The sequence below is a fragment of the Zosterops lateralis genome (genome assembly GCF_965231275.1).
Source record: "Zosterops lateralis genome assembly, chromosome: Z".
NCBI lineage: Eukaryota > Metazoa > Chordata > Aves > Passeriformes > Zosteropidae > Zosterops > Zosterops lateralis.
Genome location: NC_139800.1, coordinates 7188409 through 7200762, shown reverse-complemented (window position 1 = coordinate 7200762; position 12354 = coordinate 7188409). Strand labels below are relative to the sequence as shown.

Genomic DNA, 12354 nt, shown 5'->3' with positions numbered 1-12354 from the left:
TCAGTCTTGCTCTTGTCAAGAAAACCTGTGGAAGTTCTTTACCTCTGCAGAGAAATGTTCATTTGGTGGACAATTTTTATAAATTTGTAAACACGCTGTAGATTATTAACCCAATCACAGTGCAACGTAGATCTGACCATCAACTCAGACTTCCTCCATCCTCCCAGTTTTTTGAGTGACATCTCTAATGAACAATTAGAATTTTTTATTCAAGCACATCTGACTGCTCAAAGCCAGATAATCTTAGCCATATGCTTCCATTCTCCTTCTCCTACAAAGCTGCATGTTAAAGTAAGTAAAGAAGTAATAAAAAAGTCACAGTAGCTTGAGATTACGTTTTTTTAAATATTATCTACTTATGGTCAATACAAAGCAATTCTGAAAGTCTTCAAGCTTCATAAAACTAAATCTAACATAATTCCTGATATTGTGATCTAGGGGAAAATAATTTTGGAGACTTAATTAACATGGTTGCTAGCTGTAAATTTTCTGCCTTAAACAGCTGATCTAATGCACACCCAAAACCAAGCTTCTTCCACACAGAATTTTAAAACAGCATGAAACCTTACTGTTTCATTGCTATCAGAGTCTGCTCCCCCTGTCCCTGCTATTTCCCACAATCTTGCTCAAGTTATACCCAGTGACAGCTGTAATGGATCCACCTGGCCATGCAGACTGCATCCAGCTCTTAGGCAGGTTTGGCAGAGACAATAACAGAACCCAAGGGCTGATCTGAGCAATGCCCCCCTAACCATAGTGCTAATAAAGATTTGACTCAAGCCAAGTTTGGAAGAAACTAACTTCTGTAATCAGTATGCAAATATGGCCATAAATCAATCATCTTACTCCATAAATAGTGCCCAGCCCAGGGCCCCTTGAGCTCTCTCACACAGCAATGGGCTGCGCACCAGGACCTCCCTTTGGGGACAGACACATCTCGTTACCCCTTGAGGCAGAGAAATTCCTTTTTCAACAGATTTTCAGTAACTGACACTAAACTTTGAAATCCTAGCTAAGTGATAGAAAGGGCTGATTGTGCACATGCAGTCCTTTAGATGTACATCACTGACAAAACCTGGGACTAAGTCTGGATCCACACATACCAAAACACCCCTCAGGAAGGAGTCCAGAGTGCAACAGGGCCCTTTCCAAACCTCATGACTCAACAGGAGGGTTTCCTTCACAGCTTTTCCTGACCAGGTCCTCCAGCAGTAATCCAATGTACCTCACCATCAAATTTTGTTAAACCACTTTACTACCAAACTTCACACTTGCTGTGTAACTTTGTTAAAATGCTGGTTAATATCAATTAACATAAGGTCCTTCTTTCTCACTAGTGAATTCTGTTGCTCCATCCATGACATTGCAAATACTCAAATATGAACACTCCCTAACAGCACTACCAGATTTGTCATAAAAAGTAAGACTGCACTTTAAAAATACATAAATTACATTGACAGACAATAAGCATCCACACATTTTGATAATCTTGCACAAGATCTTCACTATCAAAAGCAGCCACTGAAAAATGCAGTTACAGTATGAATTTACTATCCTATTTCTTGTATTCCTCCCCACAATGGAAAAAGCACAAAGTATATTGAAATTATATAAATTAGAGGTGCAAAACAACTGTTTCTTTGACACACATTTTTTCTTTCATTACTGCACCATCTTTCAAAGCCTGTGGACTGTTATTTAAACTCAGTATTTTCCTTATTCTGTGCAGCATTTTCATTAAGTGAAACAGAAATCAAAAGCAAAACCCTGGATAAGTGTACCACACTCATAAGCTTCAAAGCTACTGAAATGCAGAAAACCACAAGAACAGACTATCAGAAGCCTGTAAAAACAGTAAAAAGAAGATTAAAAACACAGGAAAAAAAAAAAAACAAACCTCAGCTCTGTTCTGGTTCTCTTTCAGAGGGCCAGACTTTACAAGTCAAAGCTCTCCAAAATCAGCCTTGCCAATGCATCCTCCAAATACTTCATGGAACTGTCTATTCTTACACACCTTCCACTACCTGTAGCTAGCCCATTATATATTCTACATCAGTCCCACTTCTGAAAATAAAACCTCACAAATTAAAGATTAACAGCATGATTAAGAAATAAACGTGCTTACTGTTCTTGAGTCAGAGAAGGGATTGTACTCATCAAGCCCCGGAGGAACATTTCTTGTCACTTGTGTAACAGAAGGATCCTAGAAGAGGAAACAGTTGTGTAAATCTGTGCACATGCATACAATCAAAAAGTCAACACCCACATCATTATATGATATAAAAGCCAGATTTTCTTTCAAAGTAAAAGAAGTTTATTTTCACTAAAAAAGTCTGTAAACATCCACCTCTTTATCTCCAAACCAACATCACTTCATTCTGAGCTTCTTATAAACCTATTTTTATATACATATACATATCTATACTGTTAACACAGTATAACACAAACCCCATCTGTCATATATTTGACTTATAAGGAAAAAAGCTCTGACCAGAGCAGGGAAAAACCCTTTTCTGTTTGCTGTGTTGGCAAGGCATGGACTCCACACCTACACACTTGAAAAGCACAAGAGAAGAAAATTTTTTCTGTAACCCTTAGATTTCCATACCCAGAAATACATTCAACCCCATCAAGAACAGAGAAAGCATTTCATGAAAATGAAGCTGAAGAAAAGGGGTCTCAAAATGCCAAAAGCACTTCTGATTCAGCTTCCACCTTAACTAAAACTAAGGAAAAAAGTTCCAATTTTTCTACCTCAATAAACTGTACAGCAAGAAAGACTTCTCAAGATTTCGCTTGAGAAAAGGATTTCAGGAGTGAACATACCTCTGTGCAACAGACAAGCAAACTCTGCTCTGCAGAAGAACAAAAGTGCCCATCACAAGGGACCACAGAAACCTAGTCTGAAAAAACCTGCACTTATTCCATGTGACGTCTTGTTCTACCACACTGTTTCTGTGCCTTAAAGTTTTTGAATTTTCAGAATAAAACAATGGATAAAAGGTAAGCTTTCTTGAAAATAAGTAACTCCATTTATTCAATACTGTTGTTTACATTTATATTTACATAAACGTACAAATGTACAATATTTTATACGTACACCAAACACAAAAAAGAGCTATATTTACACTATTTACTTATTTTATAACTATTATATTTAGATATAGATATTTTCTCATTTCCAACACTCTAGTTCAACATCAGAAAACAAACTGGAGTTGACAAAGACTGAGAAGAAAATAAATACATATTTACATTCATATTCTTTTTAGAGACAGATACATTTAAAACCTTCATATGTGACACAAAGAATAACAAGAAGGGCTTCTACAGGTTTGTTAAGCAGAAAAGGAAGGTCAAAGAAGTTCACCTCCAATAATGCAGCTGGTAACAATGGATAACTGGTAACAATGCAGGAAGAGAAGGCTGAGGTATTCAACATTTTTGCCTCAGTCTTCACAGGCAGCCTCTCTTCCAACACCTCTGCAGAGAATGGATGACAGGAAGAGAACTGGGGGAATGAAGTACCAGCCACTGTAAGAGATCAGGTTCATGACCACCTGAGGAACTGGAATGTACCTAAGTCTGTTGGACCTGACAAGATGCACCCCAGAGTCCTGAGGGGATTGGGTGATGTAGCTGCCAAGTCACTCTCCATGACATTTGAGAAGTCACTGCACTCAGGGTAAATCCCATGTGACTGGGAAAAGGAAACATGGCAGCCATTTTATGAGAAGGGTAGAAAGGAGGACCCTGGGAACTACTGACCTGTTGGCCTCAGTTCTGTGCCTGGCAAGAGGATGGAACAGATCCTCCTTGAGGCTGTGCCAAAGCACATGGAGAACAGGCAGGTGATTGAGGACATCAGTGACAAGTGTCCCTCAAGAATCTGCACTGGGAGCAGTGTTATTTAATATATTCATTAATGACACAGACAGACTGAGTGCACTCCCAGCAAATCTCCAAATGACCCCAAGCTGAGTGGTGCAGCTGACACACCTGAGTGATAGGATGCCATCCAGAGGGACCTGGACAAGCTCTGGGAGAAGGCACTTGGGAATCTGATGAGGTTTAACAAGACCAAGTGCTGGTGCTGCCCCTGGCTCAGAGCAGCCCTGGCACCAGCACAGGCTGGGCATGGACAGATCACAGCAGCCCTGCCCAGAAGGACCTGGGGGTGCTGCTGGGGGAGAGGCTGGACATGCCCCAGCCATGGGCACTGACAGCCCAGAGAGCCAAACGTGTCCTGGGCTGCATCCAGAGCAGTGTGGGCAGCAGGGCCAGGGAGGGGATCCTGCCCCTCTGCTCTGCTCTGCTCAGACCCCCCTGCAGGGCTGCACCAGCTCTGGGGGCCCAGCACAGGAAGGACATGGATCTGCTGGAGTGAGTCCAGAGGAGGCACAAAGATGCCAGAGGAATGGAGCACCTCTCCTTCAAAGACAGGCTGAGACAACTGGGGTTTTTCAGCCTGGAAAAAGCTTAAGGGTGACCTAATTGTGGCTTTCCAGTACCTGAAGGGCACATACAAGAAAGATGGAGAGAGATTTTTACAAGATCATGCAGTAACAGGAACAGGCGCACAGATTCAAACTGAAAGAGAGCAGGTTGAGATTAGATATTAGGAAGGAATTCTTTACTGTGAGGGTGATGAGACACCAGAACAAGTTGCCCAAGGAACTTGTGGATGCCCCATCCCTGAAGTGTTCAAGGCCAGGCTGGAGCTCTGGGGAACCTGCTCTAGTGAAAGGTGTCTGTGCCCATGGCTGGAGACACAGAACTAGATGGTCTTTAAGGTCCCTTCCAACCCAAGCTGTTCTATGATTCTATTACATATATATTTATTTTTTTAAAAAAATACAGTAAGTGACTTATCTACACTTAAGTAAATACAGAAATTATTAAGCTAAATAAAATAAAAATCAAATTTAAATGCAGAATCTGCTTTCTTATAGAATCAGCATCTATTATGGCTTAGCTTGGTCTTCTTAGCAGGAACTTTATTTGCAGATACAGGAAGGGGACTTTCTTAATGGCTGCAGTCAACTTATTCACAGCCAGAAACAAAAACCAGGGCAGAACACCTACCAGTTCTAAAATCCTAAGGGACAGAGCAAATGAGAACAAGTCTGTTTTTTCCAATAGCTACACTCATTTGTTCATAGGAGGCAATTTTAAAAGTTCACTACAAAAGAGCTTAAGAAAAATCATTGCCACTAAAATGAAAAAATTAAATGTTGTATATATTGTAAACAAATTCATGTACGTAAGCATACTTAAAACACCTTCTGGTCAAAACCCACATTTCATTAAAAATATATATTTAGTTGCAAAGCAGTATTTCAATAGTCACTGAACAAGAATCACCCTTTCTAAATATGTATACAAAACAATGTTAAAAGTAATTCAAGATCAGCTTTCTTATATTTGACTCATCTTTAATTAGTTGTTTCAAAATAGCCACACTGGTGAGTCTCCCTCACAAGCCTGCCACAGTTACCATGCTGGACTCAAAAACACTGTTAGAACTAAAATACCATCAGGTCCTGCAGAAACTGGTAAACTTATTAATTGTTACCATTTTCTTTGCTAAAATGGCTATCACAAAATACTGTGCAGATGAATAACAAAAAAAGAGGAAAAACATAGGGTGGTGAGTATATTTCTTGTCAAAAATCAACTAGAAATTACTTGAAACGTTGAACTGAAAAGTACATTAAAAATATGGGAATACTTAAATATAACAATGGAATTACACATTGGTTTACCAGACTCATCATCACAAGATCAAAAAATAGGAAGTTAAAACAAAGTTAATATAGATGAGACAATTTCATAACTTAATCGATAGAACAATAAAATGCTGTAAACAGCTGAAAACTTTTATTTTATTGTGATAGGTCTACTACAGCCAGCAGCAAGGCCCCCAAAGTAGTTGCTCACTCACCTCTCTGCAGTGGGATACAGGAGAACCAAAAAGGAAAAAGCAAATAAAACTTGTGTTTTTTAAGAAAAAAGACAGTTTAAAGGTGGGAGGGGAGAGGGGAAGGTAGAGGGGAAAAAAGACAACAGAATCCCACAAGTCATGCAGAGGCAATTGCTCAGAACCTCCCACCAACAGACACTTGCCCGTTCGGCCTCTGAGCGATGGCTGCCGGCAACAGCCCCCCCAGCACCACCAGCGCCTCCAGCGCTGCTGCCGAGCCCGATGAAAGGCAGAATGGAATATCCCTCTGGCCATCCCTCCTGCCTCTGCCCCTCCCAGCCTCCTGCCCAGCTCTGCTCCCTGAGGGGAAACACGGGTGTGCAGCAAAGGGGTCTCGGTGCGGGGCAAGCACTGCACAGCGATAGGAAAGGAAAGCACATCGGTGCCTTTCCAGCACTGCTCTGGTCACAAACCTGAAACGCAGCACAACGGACTGCTATGAAAAACATTAACTCCACCCTACTCAGACCTAGAACACTTACTGCAGTCTTTGCATGTTAATGTCAATTAGCAGAGCATAAAATGCTTTGTTCATGCTTTCTGTATGATCCCCCTTTCAAAAATGCTCTCATGTAATTCCCTTTCATAGAGGAATGTTCAAGTGCAGACACACGTGCAATTTGTGATTGCCAACCATCAGCCACACAGTGAAATGGTAGGTCTGATTACTATTACCTGAATAGCACTTAGGATTTTAGGTTGAATTAGCTCCTTAAAAAGTATATTTCAACACTGAATTTGTGTTTGAAGAGTGCACTACTAACCAACTGTGCCTGCAGACCATAAATTCAGTTATTTGAATATCCATATCAGACTCACGAGACACCCATTGAACAGCAGTGGTCAAGCCAAATTCAGAAGAGCAACCTATATTCAAAAATACAACATACAAACAAAAGTAAGTATCTGGTGAATGAAAACCATTTTTTTCCCTCAGTGTTTTAGAGAAGACCAGGGTCAAAAGCTCCTCAGATCTCTTTGTACATCTACTGTGACATTCCAGCACTGACAAACTAAAGAGAATATATGCTGAGACAACCAGGTGTACTAGAGCAAGTCTTAGCACTCAAAAACAAGTTCATCACTTAAATACACGCAGTCATCGGAGCAGAAGACTTTATCAGAAGTCCATCCCATTTTGAATTAACAGCTGCTACACTGCCACGTATTGCTATTGTTTGCTAAAGTAGCAGCAGCTCTAAAAGAATCCTGAATGACCCAGAGGATGTTCAATAATAGCTCTGTTCAAGTAAAGTTCCATTACTCAGTAAAGAAAGAAAATTACAGTTGTATTGAAATTCTCAAATTGAACTCCATGATTGCAAGTAACATTCAAATTCTGCATTCAGAAAACTTGAGTTACAGAGTCTGGACTTCAACAGAGGTTTGTGACACAGAAAGACTCAAGGAAAAGTAAACCAACCACCACAGGAAAGGAGGAATGTTACAGCTGAAGGAGGAAGTACCAGCCTGGAACTTCCTCTCTCTCCTATAATTCATTCATTGCCAGAACTGCCCTCAGCTCTCCAGTCAGGGTGCCCAGGTTCAGGTGCCATTCTGATTGTTCTGAACACCTACAGTGCTCCAAATGACTGATGCCAACAGCAGCTACACTTCATATTTCAAAACACTGCTTACAATATTTCTGAAAAGATTAGACCTAACATCCCACAAAGCACAAAGAATTGTTTTGAATCATTTACCTTACACTCATTGCATCTCATTTTAAAAATGGAGCAAATGCCAACTCATCTAAACACAGTGATGAAAACTGTGAAGCACTTATATTCACTGCTGCAGAATAAAAAAAAAAACCCAATGAATTCAGAAACTGTTCAGGGTTTGAATAATGAGTACAGACAATAAATGTTGTGCAGGATGACATACTCAGGAGAAGTGGCATTTAAATGAATGCTATCAAATTTCTATGTTGCATGACATGCATATTCTACTGGTTAAAAACAGTAAAAACTAATATTCCACAGAAATAAGTGAATCTATGCTGTAATAACTTGTTTTCCATATCTGATATTCCACCCAGCCTTATCTCACCCGAACTCCTTCCAGTTCAAACCTGGAGCTTCTGATCCTTTTATTTATTAGTCATACAATCACAAAATTAAAACCAGACTATTTTTCATATCCAGCTATTGCAGATACTGGTGCATTTAAGTCACACAGTCATTTCACATGACATTTTCAAGACCTGAATTAATTTAGGAGACTGAAGTTTTAACAAAGTAGTGCAACTTAATTTAGCTATTTTCCATCTAAATCTTTCCTTTTACCTGCTTCTTGCAGTCTCTCTCCTGTAAAGTCAATTTCAAAAGGAAATATTAACACTCTTCTTTTAATCCCAACAAGGCACATGCAAACAGTAACCTATTTTTTATGCCAAGGATGGAAAAGTCAGAAAAAACACCTCAAAAAACAGTAACAAAAACTGACAAAAGAAATCCAGAAAAACCAACACATCTATATTTCATACTGGCAGGAATGCCTATAGAACTACTAAAAACATTGTCCATGCCAAGCTAACAAATTATGCTCACATCACTCAGATATAGATAAAATCAACTGAATTCCCAGTTATCACAGAGGGCATACAAATACAATTAACTACAAACACTAATGTTTAAAACAGAGCAGAATAATCCATTTGACGTGAGCTTTTACAGCTTTTTTTAAAAAAACAAAATTGAAGCAAACAGACCTCTTGTTGTCTAGGAGACCAAAACTAGTCATCAGCTACCAGTTTCACTAACACAGAAGACACCAAATTAAAGACTGAGGAAGTGAATACATCTGGATATAGGTGCAGAATTGTTCCACCACAGTAAAATAGTTCTATAAAATACATAATGCAGTAATAATCTGAAAAACACCATCGGCTAAGCTTACATTGTTAGTTGTGATTTTGGTTTAAGTGAAGGGAATTTAGTTAACTAGGAATCAGCCCCACCAAACTGTCATTCGTGTTGTTGAAAAAACTTTTCACTTTGAGGGATACTCACTCTTCTACCAAAAAGACAAAAGCATTTTCTGCACAGAATGCTTTTTCAGTTTAGTCCCAAGGACTAGCAGAAAAGTAAAAGCAGTATTTCATTGCAGAGGTCAGGAAATGGAGTTTATGAACACTAAACACTGATTTGGACAGAGGTTCTAATGCTTTTACAACACACCAGCAACTGAAAACAATTTCAAATAAAAATAATTTAAATAACACAGAACCTAAAAAATAGGAAAGTAAGATTTAAGTAAGAATCTAAAAGTTGGAAAGTAAGATTTAAGTAAGAATTCATCCAGAAGTTTTGTGGATTTTGATCTTGGGGGTGGGAAGATGTTATAGTAATAGTAACTAGTAAATAGCTGTATTTCCTGCTCTCTGTAAAGTCCTCCCTAAGAAAACACCACTGGGTCAGAAAATTAAGCAAAAATGCAACACGAAATGCCTGAAACTGTTGGTCTGACTTTTTGATTTCTTAACCGAAGAAAAAATTATCCATCACACTTTTCATGAACAGGTCCTGGAGTGTTTCTCAGTCCCATAAGACTGCTGGACTAAGAATCTGAAATGGCAATTCGCACATGTCGAATAAACATTTTGTAAAAAATTCTGGAGTAAAAATAATAAAAATATCAAGTAGCCACATAACAGTTATATCATAATTCCAAGTTTTTCAAGTTTAACATATTGGTCACTTATCAGTCATTTTCCCAACCCCCTCATGACGGACAAACAGCTTTCTTTCCCACCCTGCCTGAACACAATTATTAAACAGGATACTGCAAAAGTAGTGCACTGGGTTTTCTTATACTTGTCCTTTGAACGCTGCTGTTATGTCACATTCATCACACAAAAGCAGAGCTGAGAAGGGCTCTGAGCAACTGAGCAAGGCAAGGTCCCCACCTCCGACACCCAGAAGAACTTCAGAGCTGACAAGGCCAGATTTGTCCAAAAGTTTGCACCAGCCTCATCCTGCAATGGAGCACTGGATGCCTGACAAAGGGTCACCTCCACCCCACAGCTGCTCATAAATCACTCTCCTTTCCCAGCTCTGGTGTGTGTGTGTTCCTCTTTATAATGCTGGGTCTCAGGATACAGAGCAACAATAACACCAGCCAATATGTGTTTTTAAGCAATTTTCACTTCAGTGAAAGTCTAGAGAGAAAAATCACATAAGATACTGAATAACTACCAAAACACTTCATGTTTTTAAAAGATTACAGTGCAGTCACAGCACTGGTGAAGTGTACTCTTAAAAGCCAACTTCCATGTGGACAGCTAAAGGACAATCCCCTACCACAATGTTCAGCATTAAATTATGCAAGATTTAGGGGTATTCATAATTTTTGAAGACATGAAGGGAAACTAAATAGTAAAAAGTCAGAAAAACCCCCTGTATTTTATGTCCTTTACTAACTTCATGACAGACAACTTAAATCAGTACATTTTATAGTCAGATACAGGAATTAAAACTCAGTTATGCACATATGCATGTACAAAACTGTTTTGTTCTACACAAACATTTTATGTAATAAGGGTCCCAATTCATCAAAAAAAAGTCAGGAATTCCCTTTCTTCCTCTAAGTTTCTATAACTTTATCTTCACTTCAGCAATCACATGATAAATGGCACAGATTCTGCTGCTACAGAAGGTAGAAGCCATTTGCACAACCACTTTCAGTATCAAACTTCCAGGTTGCGTTTCCCTCCAAACCAGACGGGAGATTAATTTGTGGTCGTGTGAGTTAAGATTAACTGTAATATCCAACTTATAACTGGAATTACTCCTAGTGCACCAAGTAATCCTGTGACCTCAGTGGGAGCAATTCAGCAATTTTTGGGTATTGCAGAGTATCCCAGCCACCCAAACAAGAATGTCAGTCATGACAGAACTATGTAAGATCTGTGTCTTTTTGGAGCAACAGCTCAAGGTTTAACCACAGTTTGGATCCCTAATCCAAATCAAATAAACTACTCAAATACTTAACATTACATACATTTGAAGTCTGCTCTGATTGTGCCCTCCCACATTAAATCTGATCAAGAAAAAAGAAAAATCTTCCTATCACACAGTGATTTGGCTTCTCCCTGAAGGTCACCATTCACATTTGAACTGAAATGTGTCTCAGTTTTCAGGTCTATCATAATTTCTATGGTGTCAAATACATCTTCTCTAAACAGATCAGATGAACTGACCCAACAGAATTTATTGCATAACTCAGTCTTTATAGTTCTCATTCTACAACCACCAAAAAAAAAGAACTGTTTCATATGTTTGGATAATTAGCAGTCAGTTTTCAAACCCTTTGCTATCTGTCAGCCAAGATCCAAATGCCTATGAAATTCTACTTAAATTTATCTGAGTAATGGGAATGTTCACATAGGAAAAAACAAAAACAAAACCAAGAACACAGAACCTATGATTTTTATTGCAGATGAACTGCTGATTGTTTCAGAGTAAATGATACACTGAATTTTGAGACTGCTGTTTCAGAACCTTTGTAACTGTATCACCTTCCATGACAGAAGACTACAACTATCACCTATCCTATGACATTAAAAAAAAAAAAGAAAAAAAAAGAACACAAAGAGACAGCTACATTAGAAATGTGCCTTTGTTTTGTCATGCAAAATTTATTTCATGCTGCTTTACCCTATTTAAGACAGACTGTCAGGAGCTCGAGGATTCCCAAACTCCTCTCAAGTGGTCAGACCCCATTCCTGGACATCACAGGACTGTTGGCTGATCCTGTTTACTTTCACTGCACCTGATCCTGACTCTGGTTTGGCTTTCTTTGGGCTCAGATCTGCCTCCTCTCTACAGATCTGCCCAGCACTGGATGCAGTTGCCATCACCACACCTGCTCTGCTCACCCTCAGTTTGGTGGGACTGCAGCATTTGTAACTGAGGGCTTTACAGAATGTGAATTCACACTCACAAAATATGACTGGTGCTTCTCAGTAAACACAATTAATAGATTTCATTATTAACCTGCTTCCAATCATGATACCTGAGGTTACACCAACTCTGTACTCCTCCACACTACTGATACATCATATTATAAAAGGAATTTCACATCTTCATTTGTATGGCACATGAATGCATTTTCTTCTGCACAACTCCAATGTCATCAAAAGCCTGTAAATGTCCGCCTGTCACTCATCTGCTTTTTACAGGACCCTCTGTCTTTCAAAAGAACCCATCTTTTGGCTTTGTTGGTGTAGCACTGAGAAGACATTTATTTAGAGAGGAAAACTATGACTTCAACAGCGTATCTGAGTCTGGATTCAGCTCCAGTTCACTGCTTTTTTTAAAGCAACAAAGAATAAAAAAAATGCAAAGGTTAGGTAGCCACTTGCCTCA

General features: G+C 39.1%; 1 protein-coding gene across 1 annotated transcript in view; it reads right to left on the bottom strand.

Moving 5' to 3' along the window:
- Nucleotides 1–12354, bottom strand: part of SCAMP1 (secretory carrier membrane protein 1) — a 38917-nt gene that overhangs the window by 23956 nt on the left and 2607 nt on the right. The window contains exon 2 of the mRNA XM_083883292.1: nucleotides 2126–2203. Coding sequence (XP_083739418.1) covers nucleotides 2126–2203 — 78 coding nt within the window. The remainder of the gene's footprint in view (nucleotides 1–2125; nucleotides 2204–12354) is intronic.